The 20,576-nt window shown below is 37.9% G+C and overlaps 2 protein-coding genes across 3 annotated transcripts; both read right to left on the reverse strand.

The window, feature by feature from the left end:
* Nucleotides 1-828: 828 nt before the first annotated feature.
* On the reverse strand, nt 829-8,391 carry LOC149003193 (coatomer subunit beta-1). 2 transcript variants are annotated; one of them, XM_089136800.1, is made up of 5 exons: nt 8,128-8,391; nt 5,818-7,895; nt 2,698-3,207; nt 1,739-1,824; nt 829-1,420 (listed from the first exon to the last, which is right to left on the reverse strand). In XM_089136800.1, exons 2-5 carry the CDS (start codon nt 7,864-7,866, stop codon nt 1,216-1,218), a joined length of 2,850 nt encoding a protein of 949 aa, XP_088992926.1. In that variant the 5' UTR covers nt 7,867-7,895; nt 8,128-8,391; the 3' UTR covers nt 829-1,215. The 2 variants fall into 2 exon arrangements, with proteins under 2 accessions (XP_088992926.1, XP_088992928.1); XM_089136802.1 differs by having other exon boundaries at nt 5,818-7,921.
* Nucleotides 8,392-9,774: 1,383 nt separating this feature from the next.
* On the reverse strand, nt 9,775-17,353 carry LOC149003194 (U-box domain-containing protein 3-like). Its single transcript, XM_089138280.1, has 6 exons — nt 17,175-17,353; nt 13,847-14,127; nt 12,640-12,756; nt 10,644-12,536; nt 10,300-10,468; nt 9,775-10,211 (listed from the first exon to the last, which is right to left on the reverse strand). Exons 2-5 carry the CDS (start codon nt 14,120-14,122, stop codon nt 10,406-10,408), a joined length of 2,349 nt encoding a protein of 782 aa, XP_088994406.1. The 5' UTR covers nt 14,123-14,127; nt 17,175-17,353; the 3' UTR covers nt 9,775-10,211; nt 10,300-10,405.
* Between the last annotated feature and the right edge of the window lie 3,223 nt (nt 17,354-20,576).

Here is a 20,576-nt window from a genome sequence, read left to right on the forward strand (position 1 = left end):
ACAGGGTGAGAATTGCATCCAAAGAACCAATACAAGACTTATGAGCCAAATATAAGATCAAACTGTAACCAGATCCAAATCGAACAGACCAAGATTGGATATTGTATTCTCACTTGCAGAACTGATTAGGGACTTGCTCCGGATTCAGACACTGGGAACCTGACCCCAACAGAAAATTTAATGACTGGTTGAGACTAAAATGAGGATCTGCATTTGCCATAGGACATGAACAAATTGGCAAGACATAAGAATTGCCACCACCAACCAATAAAACAAACAATGGATTATGTTAATAGAGCAATGCAAAATTATTACTACCAAGTTTTCTCATCTAGATCCTCATCATCCCCTAATTCCAAGGGAGTCAGAGATCCTATACTCTTTGACAGTATATATGACGACTTGCAATGTAGAGGACTGTGTTCCATCATAACCCTCTATCACATATTTAGAATGAAGACCTACTTAGACCTACTTCTGGTCCATTTTTTCAATATTCAAAGGTAAATTCTCCTTCTAATGTATGGTGGAGAGGTGTGAGAGCAATACAATCCTTTACTCCAACGGGTAAAAGATCCAGAATCACTACCATTAGCAGTATGCTAGCTTCAATAATTGGAGTGGGATCCTCAACCCGTCAGGTTAGAAGACTGTGCTCCCTCACGCCCATCAATCACAGGTTCAGGAGAGGGGCCCACCTATACCCGTCGGATAGACCATCCAGAGAAAAAAGTATGCCAGCTTCAATATGACCTACAGATTGAGAAACGAATAAGCAGTACTGATACAGTAATCAAAATACACCAGCAGCAGTTAAACCCCAAAAAGTTTCAGAACTGGACCAATAGCCAATGCCATATTAAATGAAACTAGAATGAATAGTTACAACTGTATACGAGAGATGTATCCAACTAACATCAAGTTCAGAAAGACAAGAAAAATCATACACCCACAACACTGCATAAAGGTAGGGATGAGTGGATGACTCAAAAGCAAAAAACAGTAACAGAGCTAGTACTAGTTTGCAATGACTCTCCCTGGATGTAGGGAAAACAACCAAAGGCCTGAGGTAATCCTTAAAATTCTCTTTTTTTCACCTTCTTAACAAAAAATAGTACAGTAACTTGACTCAAAATCACAGAACAAAATGAGAATAGAGGATTTTCAAAAGAGAACTCAGATGAAAAAAGACTGTTTTTATACGGTACCAACTGGTTAACTGCTTCCTTTCTGTTTGAGAGTGATCTTATCACCAAGACTCAAGGCAATTCCCTGGGTTTTGCTTCTTATCCTTATGTACCCGCTCAATTTCCCATCTGCTTGTTTCTCTACACTGACATTTACCAGAGCATCCTCCCCAAATACACTCTTTGCATACAAATTAGCAGCAAGGAACCCACATTCACCATCCAGTGCCGACCTGAAAGAAAATCGATCAATGTGAAGGTCCTGAAGGAGAGCAAGCGAAAATATTGAACTGTCGACCACATCCTACAGTTGACTGAAATGTTTTATACCGGATATGTGGTCTTTACTCAACTTGGACAATTTGTTGGCCAGGCCCATCTTGTAGATGGGACCATCAGAAGTAGGCTTGATAACAACTGCTTCCAAGCAGAACCCAGATGAAGTATGACATTCTCTTTTACTTCTCATGGCCCTTGTTTCTTTTTTTCTTTTTGAAAGAAAAAAGGGGAGGGGGCACATGAAGTTTATTAAATTAAAAGAAGTAACTTACGGTGCAGTGAGACACTTCATATTGGTTGACTTGATGATGTGATTCAGGAAATCTTTTTCGTCTTGAATTACAGTGTTTACAGCCACCTGGAATGGCAAGTAGATTTATTACCATTAGTTATTCTTTTGAGGAATCATTAGATTACTAACACAACCAAAATCCATCATTCAAGCACAATAGAAAGTGAACCGCTACAATTCTGAAAATTCAGTGCAAAAATAACAAATAAGCCAAATGGGAACATAAACCACAGAAGGCAAAAAAAAGGTCAAAAAATAAGAGACAAAAAGAGAAAAAAGAAGGGGGGGGGGGTTGGGGGAGGCAATGAGGCAAACTGACCAAGAAGGGAAAGACACCAGTAGTGGGTATAGTTCCATTTATTAGAATACTACAATCCATCTATTTGGATGGTAATTTCTTAGAGTTTCCATTAGGTAGTCATAGAATAAGTTTACATCTTCACTCTAGCTGGACAGTTATATTGCCAAATGGAGAGGCAATACATAGATGTACATGTGAATGCTTGCTTAGGCATCATGAAGCAACTAGTTCCCCACAACTTAACCTCAACACCACCCCATGTTTGGTACTTTTAGGAATAATATTAAACTTTCTTTCCTTCCACCCACTATAGATTCCATGCACAAATAGTGGATCCTATTGATGGATTTAACTTGCTTTAACATCGACTCTATCCCAAACTAAATTTTATCAGGAGAAATATAGCATAGAAGGGAATTTTAAATAAATAATTTAGACAACTAGATTCCATGCGGATATTGTGGATCTTATTGACAGATTTAAGTCTAACATTGACCTTACCCTGGCTAATTTTACTGTGAGAAAAATAACAAAATAGGGATTTCTAAAGAAATAATTTCAACATGCCAATGACAAAAAAGAGAAGTTCTAAAGTTGAAACAGTGAAAGCTAAACAAGCTCTGAGTGTCAAGAAGTACCTTATTTTCCCACTCAAACTCAGCCCACATGGTCCTGAACGCCACATCAGCACAGGTTCCAGGAGAGATATAATCCATGATGTCAATATGGATGTCATTGAGGACGACCACTGTTCTCTCAAGCACATTTGAGGTCTCATACACAATGTTTCCAAATATTACTCCTGTTTCAGTTGAAGAGACCTTAATGTTGGCTCTTATCTGTTTGCTTGACTCCGGAGCTAGTGTATAGTTCTGTGGACGCTCCACAAGTTTTAGGTCACCCATGGTTGCCAACTCCAAGCACAGATTCTGAAGGGTCTCTTTAGTTCTATTGATGACAGTGACATCAAGGACAATATCATAGTGGTGAACGGTAACATATGCTTCAGCATACACTGGGTCACTAAATCCTGTGAGTTGAAGAATGCGATTGAGCTTGTTGGCATCATCTGCATCTTTGGTAAACTCTCCAGTTGCACGCTTCAAATCATCTTGAACTTCATCTTCCAATTCAAGTTGGCTCATACCCTAAAAAGGTGCAAAAGGTCAGGAAAACTACATCTACTGTAGCAGAACAATGAAACTAGTTAGAACTTCTATCAAAAAAAAAAAAAAAAAAAAAAAGTCCAAATCGGAGGAAGTATGTGAACCAAGACTTCTATTAGATTCTGAACACATGGGGAGGAAAGAAAAGAAAAGTAGCATTGACCTCAACGAATTTAATTTCCAATGTGGTAACTGTAATCATTCTACTTGTCAAAATAAGAAAAAAACAACAGTATTATGGAACACAAATTTCAAAAGCCAAACAACAAAATCATCCGAACAAAATTCTTTCTCCCCAATTCTCATGAAAAACAAAGGTAAAGAAAAACATCAAAAGATCATAACTCTACTAGATATGGACCACAATGAGTACTCTAAATTTGTAAACAAGTTAATATATCCAAAAAAAAAGAAGAAGAAGAAAGAAACTTCAGCACATGACCTCATCATTCCACTAATGCATATCTCACATTTATCCTAATTAGGCAGGGCAGATGATTGCCTCCCCTGTGGTTCAGTTGACGAATTTCACGAACAAGTGAGCAGCATATGTATGAAGAGATACTTCAGTAATTATAAAATTCACCCATATATCTACAAGAATAGCCCCAAAAACCTTCTCCCACCATGTGACGTGATCATGGCCAACTCACCATGCAGGGTGATGTAATAACTGCCTATTAGATAAATCTGAAAAGCTGCAGCTATCACTCCCAAATTGCATAATCTAAAGAAAAAGGCAATTAACCATAGATTGTGGAGGAGGAAAAGCAGACTTTTGACATAATTGAGTCCAACCAGGAGGAGCAACTATCCAAATCTCTGAGGTAAAGAAAGGTCCACAACTTCATGGAATCCATACTTTAAAGCTATTGATTCAATCCAGAAAGATAAATACCCAAATTAGTGGCAATAATTTGGATATTCTTGGGCAATCCTAGAGATTGGTGTTTTCACAAGTTAATTTTTTGGAACACAAGACACAGTACAAGACTGAAAGCTTCCCAATAATCACATCCCATTGGGTCATCTCTGGAACTGGCATAAAGACCAAAGTTGGCAATTGATTTGGTCCACATATGCTGGTATTAATGTCAATCCCAACTCGAACTGGTTGACACCCTACTCAAGATTGATATGCAAGTCCGAATTTAAGAACCTCACCTTTTTCTTGAGCAAATACTTTCTGCCTGAAGGTGCAGCAAAATGATCACCTTGACACCCTATTTTGGATTCACAGGCATGCAAGCCTATTGGCCCATACACTGGTGCATGGGTCAGGTGACCAAGCTGCATTCTCTTGGCTGCTTCTCCATCTATTTATCTTGCTGCTTCCTTTATTTTGTTTTGCCACAAGCTTCAAGAAAATCGAAATTCATGGAAAAGGAATCCTAAAGAGCCTGGAATAATGGTATTCATAGTTTCAGATTAAAGCTTACACCCCTATCCGCTCATATTTTATACTTTCACTTCCAGACTTACAATGCTTTCAAACATTAATGGGTCTATTTATATTATGTCCCTCCCTGAATCATCATTATATGGGAACTATAACTCTATAAAAGAAATGCAGCAAAAGTTCATTCAAGATCCTTTTCTAGGGCTTAATTGGTTAGTTCTCACAACTAAAGAGTTCAAAATCTCCAGTTACTCTTTTGGATCCAATTGGTTTGCCTAGCTAGAGAATTAATGTAAAATGTTTTGAATCTGAGGGACACTTTGTATTTTATTTTCTTTTGCAATATGTGCAATGAAGAAAAGACTTGTAAGCTATTTTAACATAGCAATTGTAAAAAACAAAAGCTCCTAAACAGGGATAGTTAACAAAACCAAAAATAAGACCTGCTGCATTATCTGTCATATCTAGAAGGTTCAAATCGTAAGTTTTTCACACATTATTAAGTATAGGGATGAATAGAGGAGTTTCAAATAACAGGCCAACGGTAGGAGTTACTAAGTCGTAGTACAACTCTTCACAGGTAGCTTAGATTCTGCTATAGCTTGCTAAGGATAATGCTAAGCAATCATTTAATACTTAACAATAAAAAAAGCAATAGGAGAAGCGCATTTTTTTCCTGCATATAATCATTGGAACAGGCAAAAACAAGTGATTTGCTGCTATTTAAAAAAAAAAGGGAAAAAATCCCAGAGAAAGAATATAATAATCTTTTACATTTTCCATAGAACCAAGATAAACATTAAGACATTTATATAGAAGAATAAAGAAAACACCTGCCTTGACATACGGAATAATTTGAATCATGGTAGCTTAAAAAAGCAACACACATTCCATATATCAAAAGTCAGTCTAACAATGACAGACCTAAAGATAATGTTAAGATATAGCATGACACCATTTTCATACATAGAGGAACAAGAAACTTCAACTGCATAAACAAACAAAACAGCAGAAGCATAGGCAAGCAATAAAATCTATTAAATGATTTGAAAATTGCCAAATCTCAGTCAAATAGGAAAAACTCCTCCAAGTGGTTAGATCTAGCTGTAAATACACTCCCCTCATTCATAAAATAATGCATCTTACTAAGATTGGAGTATCAAACAAATATTAAAAGCAGAATGATGCCTTACCTTCCGACTCTTCAAATGGTAGAAATCAATGAGGTCATCTGGTTGAGCATGGGAGACCTGAGCCTTTGCTTTTATCTCCTCGGTTTCCCGGAACTGCTTATCAGCAAGCATCTTAACGAAACTCTGACGGCACGATTGCAGCCATATCTTCCTGATATTGTCACCAGTATTGCAAAGCAATCTTATGCAAAGAACAATTCTATCATATGAATCATTATCGATAGGATGAGAGAGAACCGAAGACTGCCCTAATTGAAGCAGAGAAACCATAACCAGCAAGGCCTGAGCATTAGCTTTGTTAACTTCAACTTTTGATGGCTGGACCTCTTCCAATCTCAGAATCAGCTTTGTTAGAGTGCAAGCAACCACTGCCCCAAGGAAAAAGTCACCAGTCAGAATCAAGGATCTCAAGTTCCCAGGAGAAGCCAATGTCCCTTGAACAAGAGTAGGAGTGGAAAGAGCAGTTTCTGAAGCAGCACTCTGGGTAGCATAGGTCCCATCAGCAAGGATTGCTGGTCTTTTAGAAGAGACAGTAATAGAATTTACTTGCTGAGACTTTTTAGAAGCATCTGGAGCTTCTCCTTCTTCTGAAACCGTGTAGAATGGCAAATCTCCAAGACACTGATTAATGGTTGCAATCCCACTCTCCACTTCAGACAGTGAAAGACAGTATTCTCCGATGATCCAAAGAGCGCATGAACAAACTCGCGCAGCCCGGATCTGGTAGAAAGTGTCCAGGAGCCTTGTTATTATTGAGACCCTCAGTTTTGGGTTGGTTTCAATTATCTCTCGCACAAAAACAACCACATCAATAGCTGAAGCAACATTGTTGTCTCCCAAGAAATCCATCAACAAATGAACCACAGTGCTTGCCACCTCAGGGAATTTGATAGCACAGGTATGTATGGCTTGAACTAGCATTTGCCGGTATTCCCCATTCTTCTCAATTTCAGTGCTTTGAGTCTTCACAACTTCCTTCTTTAGAGTATGAACAACCTCATCAATATTCCGAGGAGTAATTAGTTCAAGTGCGATGTCAAGTGTTTTCCTGCGGATATCCAAGTTGGGGCTTGAGAGTGCCCGAAGCACATCCATGATCACATCAACCATGATATCTCTGTGAGATGATTTGAGCTCGTTAAGGCGATCAAGCACAATAAGTTTGACATTGTTGTCACTCTGAGAAAGAAGAAGCTGGCAGTAAGTGTTGGCAGCAGCTCTTATAGCTGTGGGGGCAGATGATAGAGACACAAGTGTTCCAGCACATTCGTAAATAACAGCAGCAGATGGAGCATTCAACAGAGATATGATAATCTTTATGTATTTTCCTTTCTCCCCACGATTTGTCCTGCAGACCTTGCGGATCAGCTCTAGTACAACCATCTGAAGCAGCTCTCCCCACTCAGGGATACTATCAACATGGGTTAGCAGATAATTGATTGCACGATCCTGAGCACAATTAAATAGCATAAGGAAGGCATTTCGTTTGGCTGATTGATCCTGCTCAGACGAAAGCACCTTCTCGATCATCTCAGGGGCATCAACAAGTAGCTGTTCCCCTTGGGGAAGCTTGTAGATTGACATGACTGCAAGGATTGCATTCCTCCTAATGAAGGGGTGTCGATGCTCCAAATTGGCCAAAACTGATGGGATCAGCGGCTCGATAATCTCGGTCTCATTCAATCGACAGAGAAATCTGAGAGTTACACCACGGATGAATTCGTTCGGGTGCTGAAGATTGTTCCTTAAGTTCTGACAAATCAGAATCATCTCAGGAAGAACTCTTCCCTTCGTATCAGTCTTTTCAATGATCTCCAAATAGAGAAGCAAAAGTTTCTGGATCGTGTGATCCTCAGAAGGCAAGACATAACGCACAATAGTGATGAATAGTTGGGGGAGAGTCTCACCATTCAACAAAAGCATAACTGCCTTTTTCATAGCGTCGACCTTAGCGGGAACATCGTTCCCCTCAAGAGCCTCCTTGATTTCATTAGCGAGAGCAGGAGTTCCTCGGTCGAAATGAACAAGCAATGTACAAGATTTCTCCATTTCTTTTCCGCCCTCTCTTTTCCAATTACCTGCAATCGATCTTCCCTTCAGAAATCTGAAAACAGATCTATCTATTATTTGAAATTTTGCCCTAGACACGCTAAATCCTAAGCATCTCTACTAGATTCACTGAAACTCCAACATTTCACTGCCAAATCTGACGAAAAGAACGGAGATAACCAAACCAAAACCTGAGGAACCTCACAAAAATGAAGAAGCTTCAGAATTTGAAAACTAAACAACATGAGATTTCAGACATACCTTCACGAATCAGATCCGGAACCTGAGACCGAGAAATGCGCGAAATTCAATCCTGTATCAAATAGATCGATCTTCACAACTGCTCGAATGTGAAACACGATCGAATCCTGTAGAATTGGCAGAGCTTCTAAATCAATTTTAATGGCTAAATAAACAGATCTCGCATACTCTACGGGTTCACAGAGGAGCAATAGCAAGGAAGGACTGCCCTCTTAGATCTACGAATCATAGGTCGCAGGTGTAAGAAATTAAAGATTGGGGGAGTGGTTTAGACGTAATATTAGCATATCGTGTGGCTTTATGGGTAAAATTGTCGGATTGGCGCCATGCTTGTGAAGATTACCTTGTGTCTTGTGAGTTGCGAAGCAAAAATCAAGTTTTAGATGCTATTTCCAGCTCTTTTTTTTATTGGATCTTAAAAATCCAACGGCTGAGTTTTCTTTTAGAACGCAACGCCATCAACGTTGATCGTACCCTCTTTGTTATTTCCCCACTCGATAGAAGTCAGCCATTTCCGGTCCGATCAAGTGTATTATGTGATGGGACGAACCAAACCAGACCATGGTTTTAATCAGGAGTAGACCGGCGCATTCGGTCATCATGGCATCATATATAGCACAATCTTCTAAGTTCACAATCAAATACAAAACGATTCGAAAAATCGGGGGAAACGTTAGACGAAGAGTAGCCACGAAGCATAAGACCAATGAAATTGGATCAACCAACGATATAATGAAATAACAATATAAAACAAAAAACGAAATAAAGACAAAACAAGAAACTAAGAAGAGAGGGAGACGAAAGAAAAGGGAAAGGGATAGGAAAAAGAACGTAATAGTAAAAACAAAAACCAAGGATGGACAAGGATGGTTTCCACCAAACGCCGAGGCGCCCCGGGCGGGGCTGGGTGGGCGGACGGAGCACCCCCACAGGCACAGTGCCAACGCAAGCACCCAAACAAAACTTCGAAAAATTACGCGATTAGACATTATTAGATTTATGTCTACAAAACTAACCACTTTATTCTTTTTAACTCACAAATTTGTTTTGAGTTAATTGCATTTATAAAAGAAACCAGAAAATGTGTTCATACTCCATGAGACGTTCTCTTTGACAAATTTATCCTTCCCTGGTGAGGATGTAGATGGATAGAATTCGGCTCGAATATGGTAATATCTGAATTTGAATTCAAAGTGATCGAATTGACAAAAATATCCGGATCTAAAAGGGGTTTTAGGCTAATTCTTAAACGTTGGACCCAATTGGTGTAATGGTGTATTAATAATTTAGTATAATTAGTTACTATTAATGAAGTAATAATGATGTATTTTTCAAAATTAAGCTTTAATTGGGTATGATTATTGGACACTAAAAATGGGCATTACTGAATTCGGATGTTCTTAAATGGATACGAATACGAATCAAATTCAGATTTTTGACTAACAATTTACATCCCTATTCTCTTATCTGCCTCCAGTCCCTATTCAGATTGCCCCACATTTCTCTATCCATGAAATATTAGCATTTGGGCTTGTAGAATAGGGTGGGGAGGCAGTTGAGTTTGAAGGTTTGATTGTTGTGACAACTGGGCTTGAAGAGGATACGTGGGTAAGTGGGCCAAATTTTACATTACTCTGATAAAATGGAGGCCCATGGTTGATAGAGCCAACACCTTGCTGAGGTGGCAATCCGTTGGCGAGGGGAAACATGTATTTGCTTTGTTTTCTCAGCCAGCCATTTGATACAAAAGTGCACTGCTGTGCACAACAGAGAGATGAAAAAAAAAACCAATGGGTTAAACCAAAAACAATAACTAGAAGGTTCTTTGAACAAACCGCGTATGCTACACTAGCACCTCTAAGTACATTTTCCTCCTCATAGGCAATTTTCATGTTTAATAGAACAAAACTTTAATAGCATTATGGTACAACGAATAACAAAGGGAGCATACACATGTAGCAAAAAACCAGTAATAACTCCTTGTTAACAGTTGAGTTGGCTACTTCCTTGATCAACCCCAACAGAGATGAACTACAGAATTCTGTTTTATTTGCATCCACGCATGCTCGTCTGAGTTTCATATGCTGCAGATAGTAACAGGAACCACTTAAAAAGAATTTTCGAGAAACAACAAAACTGAATTCTGTTAAGGGTAGAGCAGAAGAATCTTACAGGGAATCAATGGACTGCCAAGATACTTCAGCCGATGGAACAAAATCCATTGCACTTGGGAAGGACAACTTCACAGAATGCTAGAACAATTACATGTCCTGTGTCATTAACTTGCCACCCCACCAGTCCCCTCTCGCTGGCTCCTGAAGTAACTAAGAATCTGAAGTGCCTGCATACATACAAAGAAATGCTTATTATCAGTTAATCTAAATTCAAGGGAATGCAAAGTTTCATCTACATATAGAGTTGGAAAATTCAGATATACACCTTTTCTTTAAAAGAATCTAAATTCTGGGGAATGCTAAGTTTCATCTACATATAGAGTTAGAAATTCAGATATATACCTTTTCTTTTCCTCTGGGTGTCCCAGATAGAGATAATGCAACAAGAGGTGGCACAGCTCCTTCTTGCAGAACCAGGGCACAGGACTTTTGGCTATTAGTGCAGAGTTGCAACAAGATGGATGCAGCATTTTCTTTTCCTCTCTGTGATCCTGTTTCAACAATCTCAACCAGTAACGGGATGGCACCTTCACGGGTAATAGCAGATTGTCCCTCTCGAATGGTAGAGAGATTTGCAAGAAGAGCAACAGCTTTGTCAACCAACCCTGTGTAAGGATCCAACCACTCAACAAGGTACTTAACAGCCCCAGCCTGGACTATACGTGCCTTGTTCTCGTGAAATATTGATAAACTGAACAAGGCAGTTGCAGCGTCTTTTTTCCCCCTGAGTGTTCCAGAGCCTAGCAGATCAACCAATGCCTTTACTGCATCAGAATGACCAATTTTCATCTTATATTCTTCCAATACAGATAGGCTAAATAAAGTTGCAGCAGCATTTTCTTTGGCCCCTACATTTCCTGACTTAAGAACATGAATAAGTGGTTCTATAGCTCCTGCTTCTGCGATCAAGGCTTTATTATCTTCATTTATTGATAAGTTCAGCAGAGCAGTGACAGCATGCTCTTGTGTCAATTTTACTGCCGAATAGAGCAGTGAAATCAAAGGTTTGATAGCCCCAGACTGCACAATAACAATACGGTTCTCAATATTATGCTTTGCAAGAAGCCTCAGCTCTGCTGCAGCTGCAGTCTGCATTTCACTGGATTGACTTTTCAGATTATCAACCAACTTCTCCACATGGAAAGAAGTGGTCAAATAATCATATTTGGCACCCGAAAATTGAAGAGAAAGACTTCTTTGATGATTATTTTTTCCATCCTCAGCCACACCTATCGTTGTTTTGGACTTGTGAAACTGTTTCCCTGAGAAGCGTGAAGAAAATCCTAAATGTGAAGAATACGCCAAATCCTCAGATTTGACTTTTGGCAAAACACTAGCATCCACATGATTACTGAACACCCTTGTGTCTTTGGTAAGACCAATTGCCATTGCTGTAGGCAGAATATATTCAATCCTGGAAATGTCACTTGAGACTGATTCACTTCGGCTGTGAACATATGACTGTTCAGGTGAACGTTGGACACTTCTGAAAGTTGCATTGCAATTGTCTGTGGTAAATCTGGGAGAGACTTTGATCCTTTGCTTCTCAGATTCAATTCTGATTTCCAGAGATGACCCTGAAGTGGAATAACTGATATGTGAAGAATAGTGGAAGCTATCCTGATGCACAGAATCATGAGATGATACAATATGAGACAAGGATGGGGATGACATATCGCTGCAATGAGAAGTACAGGAAATCCTTATGTCATTTTCCTTCTCCCAATTTGCTATCAGTGTCTTCACAGTGTAATTTGGTATGAGACTTGAATGTAAGAGAGCTTGTCCAGTTTTGGGGCAAACAGTAAGCCCTTCATCGAGCCACTTCTGGATAAAAGCCCTCTCATAGGTCTGTCCAGAGGCCACAATTACTGGGTCTGACATCAGTTCCAATGAGAGTGGGCACCGGAAATATGGAGGAACAGGTACACCATTTATTTTCCCGAATTGCTCAAAATTACTTATCTCATCACGAATATGAGTGACAAGATTAACCATCTGATCTACATGGTCTATCTCCCAATTGTTTTTCTTGGACCTGGCCTTCATTCTCTCTTTTTCCAGAGCCACACTCTCTGCCAGCAGTTCTTGATTTGATGTAAAACCGAGTAACTCAGCAATTCTTTGTAGGATCTCTGCGCGAGGGATTAGATTATCCCTTTGATCATTTATGGCTTTTTCTATGAGCTCTGATATGCTTTCCTGCTCATTATTTTGAAGTTCTTGAACACAATACTGCAGAAAGTTTCCATACAGAACCAGTGCATAATTAATAAAGTCAATCATCAGCATAGAATACAACTAATTTGAAGCAGAAACGTGCTCACTTGTGAAGTACCTGAACACTGGATAAACAGGAATTCGGTGGAGATGACTGCTGCAACCTACACAATATATGGCAAAATTCCAGTGAAGAACTCTGCATTTTTCTTGCCAATGGCTCAGTCTGCAGAGCCTGGAGGCATAAAAACTCAGATTGAGAGAGAGAGGAAAAGGCTTATTCGAGCATCACCAGAAACAGATCTAACCAAAAACTTCTTATCTTGAGGTCATATATATATATATATATATATATAATTTTTATGACCCAAAGAGACATAGAAACAAGCAGAAACAAAGCATTTTGAATCCCTTTGACTACAGTTTGGTTTCTGACTTGTTCAAACAAAGTTAAAATATCAAACTAGAATCATCAACCCAATAAATACATTTGTATAAATAACAGAGAACAAAGCACCTAAAGAGATTCTGAACATTTGGAAGGCTATGATATTCCATTAAAAGGTTTAAATCCCTTTGTGCAGTAGTATAGCTTCATAAACACAATCCACATAGACTTGGATGAAGGTAGTGAACAAAATTCTTGGTATGAAATATGAAAGAAACAAACATGACAGGTAATAAGCAAGTTTGGTTGGTGATGACCATTTGGCTCCACAAGAATCTCACATTTAGAAATGAATTGCTTTTGGATCGAGGGACCATAACCTTGTCCAATCATTTTTGGGATACAGTAACCAAAAAATGAAAGATCATTCATGTCAACAGTGAAACACCATGGGACACAGCCTGTTGATTTGGTTCCTTCTTTTTGTACCTAAGGCCAAAAGCTAGAGTTATTGTAAGTTTAACAGAAATTTAGCTCAAGCAATCCAGGAAGAGATTTTATTCACTTCATTGTGTCATCATTCCCATCCATCTATTGAATGGGTTAGTCTGTGTTTTAATGATCTCCAAAGGTTGATAAGTGATAGCCAGGTCATGTTTTTGTTCAGGATGCCTAACCTGTTTATTAAACAGGTCATCGTCAGTTGAGGCAAATTCACCATGACAAAATATGACAGCATGCAAACTGAACATGAGCTGACAGTATTGCCACTCCTTAATTAAAAACATAATAACTTTGAAGCATCAACTTCTCAGAACGAATATCATTCTCCCCATCTCCAGGTATACAATTCATAGTCACTCACTAATCAAGGACTTCAGCAAATCAATCTTTTTCTTGCTTAAGTAAAAAATGAGAAAGAGAGTTTGAAACTCACACTGTATATCTTGCTCATCTTTGGGTCCCATTTCTCCATGAATACTCTGGCCTCATTAACAGCCATATCCAATTCCTTGCATTCTTTAAGTAAAAATGCATTTGTAGGTACTATGGGATCAATGACTTCATCTAGCACAGGCTTTAAAACCTCCAATATACTGACCATATATTTATAATGCTTCCGCACAGGCACAGATTTCACACTCTGGAATGCAGCTACATGAATGAATTGAGAAATGCTGTTAACCAAACATCGTGGAGATCTTGTGTCCATGAGACCTATAGTAAGATAAGCAAAAGCACATTAGCGTTCATCTTCTTCTGCTTCTTTTTACATAATGAACATCAGCATCAATTATAATATGAAGCACTAAATCTATTCATCCAAAACAAAATAAAAATAAATAAACAAATCTATTTAATGGATTCTGATTAATGATTAAATGTTAACAAACACTGATGACTAGCTATTCACCTGGAAAAAAGAAAAAAAAAATGACTAGCTTGTCACAATGCTGGAGAGAACTATATTTTAAATTCTAAGAAACAAAATTTCCCATCAATATCACTATAATCTCCATATTGAAGCAGAGTCTTACACACATTTCCCGATTTTCTATTACAGTAGTTTGTCTTATTCTTCATGTTATCCATGTTAAAACATATGGCAAAAATTGTGGTTGGAACTTAACCACTAATATTGTTATAAGAAATAGCCAGCTTGACGATAAGGAGATTCTCAGAGTGATTGCTTTAGGTACCTAGGTTCAATCATAAATAAAAGAGCTGATATAGAAGATGATGTTTCCCAAGTAATAAAATAGGGTGGATGAAGTGAAGAGGTGCATCCGGGGTCTTGTGTGATCGATGTATTCCATTAAAGCTTAATGAAAAATTCTATAAGACCGTCGTTCGACAAGCTATGATGTACGGTGCAGAGTGTTAGACTGTTAAAAAGAATCACATAGATAAACTCAATGTAGTAGAAATGAGGATGCTAAGATGGATGAGTGGTAAAACTATGAAGGATAAGACAAGGAATGGTCATGTTAGAGTTGGTGTAGGAGTTGCTCTCATAAGTGATAAGCTTTGAGAAAGTCGTTTAAGGTGGCATGACCACGTTCAACGGAGACCTATAAATGTCCCTGTATGGAGAAGTGATATAATCCAGATTGGAGGAACTAGAAGAGCTAGGGGCAGACCTAAGATAACCTTAAGAGAAGTGGTGAGAAAGGATATGCATAGCTTAGGCCTTGTATCTAACACGGCTTCAAACATAACTGATTGAGACAAGGCTTGTTGCTGTTGCCAGTTCGGTTAATGCACAATTAATTTAAAGGGAGTTTACACATGTAGGATCTATCAATGAAATAAGTAGAGACTAGAATTAATGTAGAGATGCAAAACAGGGAACTAAGCCCTGCCAGATAACTTGGATAAAGGAGTGGCAGTATCCAGAAAAGAAAAACAAAGGGTACACTTGACCCTACAGAAACCAGGATAGTTGGTTTGCTTTAGAAAGAATCATATTAACATTATTTTTGTGCTTATTCTAGGCAACATGAGGCTTTGTTTATCCCTCCTATGCCAATGGATACACACAAGGCTCAAGGTAAGTGTAAACCAGTTAATTGCTGCATAGAAAAGAGCACCCCCATGCACAAGGCTCCTCTCCCCTCTCTTGGTTAAAAGGACTACGAGGGGAAAATGTGAACAGCTTTACCCCCACTTCACGGAGAGGCTGTTTCCATGTTTCGCACACACAACCTGATGGTTGTGATTGCACAACTTAACCTCTCTGCCAAGGCTAGCATACACTAACCAAAACCACAACAGACAAATACATCCATTCAATTAATATCTGTCTAACATGATTTTTTTTACAGGACTAATTTTGCTGCAACATACAACCTTATGATTCTTCAATGATCTAATGCTCAGAAAACTTGCATCTTTATTGCCACCAAAACAGTATACTGGATTACCAGGGATAAGGAACAAGCAGATCAATTTTCAAATAATGAAATAGGAGAAATTCAGTTTCTCTTGAAAATAGTTCAAGAGGAAAGATAGAAAAAATAAGTCAATTTGACTCTCCTTTGCACAAAAGTTAATTGAAAATCCAAGACATGATTGATAAGTAGGAGACACCCCAAAAATCTTGGTATATGAGCTCCCTATTTCGTGTGAAATGAGAGCAACTATTTTAATGCTCCTCTCATTTTAAAGTCATTGTCATCATAATTTCATATCTCAGTCCAGTCAGATTGAGAACATGCAGAGATTTTGATCCTTGAGTTTCACTCTTTGCAAGTTGAAATCCATAAACCAAGAAACATAAACCATTTGACAAATTAATTATGGACCATCTGCCATTACTTTTTATTTACTCTGCTCCTTTCCTTTCTTTTTTTTTTTTCAATTTGATTTTGGATTTTGAGGTTACAAAACCTTGGAAAGAGAAGCACTAGCAGCTAACCAGGAGAAGTTAGACAACAGGTTCTACATATTTAAGTGATGATGCCTATGAGAACACCTCAAGCTATATTTGGTCCACCAACATCCATCCTCAGAGGATTTCCATCCATTCTTCCTCACGAAATCAATCTATATGTATGCCAGCATTATGCAAGCTCTTTTGGGGTTGGGTTGGTTTGGGAGGCAAGGAGAGGATGAGAAGAGGGTACTGAATGACCAAGTACAACATCCTTATCTTACCTATCACTCCAATGAGTTTCCTCCAGTATTGATGAGGTATCTAGACCACTAAGTTTATACCAGACCGTGACAAACCAATATCTATCTGGCTGGAAAATAATCAAACACTGATCAAAGCTCCAAAAGAATGATTCAGATGCAAAGGTTTCTAAATGGACTTTCTCTGTGGCAATAGAACATGGTTGCAGGACCCATTTATTCCGAAAACACTCATCCACATTCCGGAACACCTTGTTCAACATCGGCTCAATATTCCGATGCATAGGCTTTCCAATAAAAGAACTGAATTAATGTTAAAGAAAGATGCATTCCCAAACAAACCCATTAAAAAGTAACAATGAAGTGGAAAAATTACAAGCTTGCACAGACAATCATTTCGAAAAATCACATGAACACCGATTTTCTATATTACATTGGAGCCTCAAATTCACACAAAAAAAAAAAAGAAAACCCAAACGAAGTTTTCCAGCTTGAATTCATTTAGACTAAGAAAACCCAAATGATAATATCCTCTACCCATCCAAGGACGCTTACAAATCATCAAATTGAGACAGAAAGAACAGTTTGTTGCAGCAAACAAAGGAAAAGAACAATAAAACAAAGAAAACCTCTGTTTCAGCCTGTAAGTGTAAAACAGCGAGTGATTATACAGCTTTTGCTTGGCTCTCTTTGAAGGTTTGAAGATCCCTTGCAGTAAACCATATCCCTCACACTCATGCTTTGGGTTCTTCTCTTAATCTTACAGCAACCCATGACACGGAGAGGGTGAGAGCTGCAGAGAAAAGGGCCAAAAGAGACGTTTGTGGGACCTTTTATTTATTAGAAAATCGTTGGCTCATGGCTGTACTCGTGAAAGTGATTAAGAACATAATGATGGGAGATACGAGATTACGTAATTAAATCAAAATCAGATCGTCTGAAGTAAAATAGATTAAGAGAGTAATATGAAATGGTTTCTTTTTCTATTCTTTGCTAAGCTATATGAAATGGTTTCAAAAGAGGTTTTTTTTTTGGTAATCTCAAAAGAGCTTTTAAACTACTGCCCAAAAGTAAAAATAAGCATTTAATGTTATCTTTGGATAGAATCCTGCAGATCTTTTTTTCCCCCTAAAATTGGAAGGTTTTCCCCACCAAATCATCCAAGGAAAAACTGATCCTTTTTGGTCGTTTAATTTTGTTTATTTTTTATGCGGGTTCAAACTGATCCTTTTTGGTAGTTTTAAAAGCAAGCTTTGAAAACTAATGCTAAATTTTCCCATTTTCTTTTGGAATTTCTTACTTCCAAATTCCATAGAAAACATAGAATGCTTCTACATATGGTTGGAGTTCGGATTTTCTTTTTGTCATGATAGAAGATTGTGCGTAAATGTGCTTTTAGTATAGTGGTGGCAATCTTCTATGTAGAGACAGTAAGTCCAAAGAAGTCAAGAGTTTGAACCTCCATCTCTCTACACATTTTCCTCTCTCCTCGGCCTGTGCGTCCCAATCACTATGACTGGTTTGATAATTTCAAAGAAAATAATAAATATTTATGATTTCCTCTCTTTTTTTATCGACATATTAAAAAAAAGACTAATGTAAGGCTCATAGGGGGTCATCTTGATAGATAAGAAATTCAGAATCGTATAATTGCATGGAAACTTAGTTTTTTTTTTTTGTTTTTTTGTTTGGTGTCATGCAAGCTTGTAGTTTTTTTTGGTAATTAATAGTTAATAGTTATAGTAAGTGGCAAAAGTTTTAATGCCCACCTTATGTCAACGATTGAATATTTATAGGGCAAAATTAAAACTCCAAATGGTGATATTTTTGGCTTATATTATTTTATTTGAAATGAGATAAGCATGAGTAGATTAAATCCTATCTAATCAAATTAAGTTATGGATAATGAATAAAGTAATTCGTGGAGGACGGCCATTACATGCATTTATTTCATTTTAAATTAAAAAAGCTGATGGGTCTAATTGTAATTGCAAACTTCACACATTAAAGAATGATTTCAATTCATCTATTTTGGTTGTTCTTTTAACCAACTATAAGTAACCTACTTAGTAGCTGTAAATTTAAGGGAGAAAAAAGACCTTCTAGATGGTCCACAGGAGAGACTTTAGTTGATAATCAAGAATGAAGTTAGTATTCGATATTTGGAGGAGGGGAGCAAATAATGATTACAAAAGTTCTATCATCTCTTTGGTTCTCTGTTACCCCCCTGTGAATGAACACGAGAAAGGAAAGAGAAATTTGTCAATTTAGGGTTGGTTGAGTGGTAAAATCTATACTCTCTCAGTGGAGAGGTGGTGAGTTGACTCATTATTTCGTGCATTTAGGATACAAACAAATTGAATTGATTGAGGGTATGTTTGGTTACATGAATCCGGCATTTCAAATCTCCAGATTATAAGAGTTAACCGTTTGGGGAGAATCTTTGATTCATGAATTAGGGATTTATCTTTTACAAAAAATGAATTTGCAGATTTATGGAATTTGAATTGAATCACCATATAAAAACAAAAATCCATAAGACCACACATGATTTTTCAATGAAATTTCTACAAATTGGATAAGCTAATTTTATGTTATGCCCATAGATTTGAAATCTATAGGATGTTGAAATTTCTAGAAATTGAATTGATTAATAAGACAAGTTTCAAGTTATTCGCCCGACTATTTCCTCGGTCTATATGATTCCGTAATTATATAGATCGAATTATATTAGAATTGAATGAGAATCATTCAACTATTATCGAAAGCCGAACACAAGCCCTCACTACTTTCTTAGGGGATAGTCCATTGAAATCGGGATCATCTCCCCATTGGGGGAGCACAGAGACGGCATGCCAACCACAAAAAATAGTGGGTCCCATAGGTGAAAAAATAAGTTTTTTTTTTTTTTAAATGTATTTTTTCAGCAATGGGACACACTGGCTTTTGTGGTTGGGAAGCCGATCGGGGAGCTGATCCCGACTCAGTCCATTGCTTATACATCGATTACTAATTTTACCACGTGCTTTGATGACTCATTTTACTATTATTATTTAAATCCATTTTGTCATTTATTTTTCACCGACAAAATTCAAACTTCCACTTTCCAAGGAAAAAAAGTTCAAACTTGACCCAAAGATCCATCCACTGTGCCCTCTTCCATCAACAGCTACTCATGAATTGTTCAAAAGTGGGGTAAGTGATCCCCGACCATTTTAGTTGGGGTTGGCGAACCAAATCCAACTCACTAAGATTAGGTTATTTTATTAAATTTTGGTAGCTCCCAGTTGACTCATTGACCAAAAGAGACATTATATGTCCAATGGGACCCACTTTGGTATGCAAACGCTAAACTAAACCGACTAAATATGAGTAAATATGAAATAGGATAAAGAACTTAACATATGGATATTCAATCTTTGAACACCGACAACGTGAATCCTCTAAAATGTATAGTGAGTGGAGATGAAAGTAGCATTATACATTATCCTTGAGGGTTGATGATCTTAATTCATGTGATGTTGCTGTCTGAGTTAAGATTGATGGGTTATCCATGGCTTAAGTACCTAGTGAAGTAGAATGGCTCAGCTATTATGCTTGTCGGTGGGGAAGGGGCCACACTCCTAACAACCCAAGGGGTCCATTTCATTGATTCTATCTGCCAAAGAACACTTTTCCAGAGTTGTTCATGCAAAAACAAAAGAAGGCAACAACCTTGAAGAAAATGGTCCAATTGTTTTTCAGATTTGTTACAGCACATGAAACATATTCTCAATAATCCAGTCTTGATTTTCAACCTGAACTGTTCATTCTTTTTGAGTTTAAGCTTTCTAAGATCCATCCTCTCATATCCTTTTCCTACAACCTACATTCTTTTTAACTCAGATTCTGATGTTGGACCTGTTCAACTCATGGGGCATTTTTCCTTTCTAAATCATTTTCCTTCCCCCAACAAACCCCTCTCCTGCACTTCCACAACACAACCCCCCCGGCTGTCCCCTCGAAACACACAGACACACACAAAGATTGCT

Source organism: Hakea prostrata, chromosome 10 (assembly GCF_041222555.1).
Source record: "Hakea prostrata isolate BN-2017 chromosome 10, UWA_Hpros_2, whole genome shotgun sequence".
Taxonomy (NCBI): Eukaryota; Viridiplantae; Streptophyta; class Magnoliopsida; order Proteales; family Proteaceae; genus Hakea; species Hakea prostrata.

Bases quoted from the DNA above. Each gene is read 5' to 3' on its own strand.
- LOC149003193 (XM_089136800.1), bottom strand. From the start codon at position 7,866: ATGGAGAAATCTTGTACATTGCTTGTTCATTTCGACCGAGGAACTCCT. The intron at 3,208-5,817 runs GTAAGGCATCAT...GCACCTTTTTAG, and splicing joins ACCATTTGAAGAGTCGGAAG to GGTATGAGCCAACTTGAATT. The intron at 1,421-1,738 runs GTAAGTTACTTC...ATTTTCTTTCAG, and splicing joins ATGAAGTGTCTCACTGCACC to GTCGGCACTGGATGGTGAAT.
- LOC149003194 (XM_089138280.1), bottom strand. From the start codon at position 14,122: ATGGACACAAGATCTCCACGATGTTTGGTTAACAGCATTTCTCAATTC. The intron at 12,757-13,846 runs GTGAGTTTCAAA...TTATGCCTCCAG, and splicing joins AGATGAGCAAGATATACAGT to GCTCTGCAGACTGAGCCATT. The intron at 12,537-12,639 runs GTACTTCACAAG...AACTTTCTGCAG, and splicing joins CCTGTTTATCCAGTGTTCAG to TATTGTGTTCAAGAACTTCA.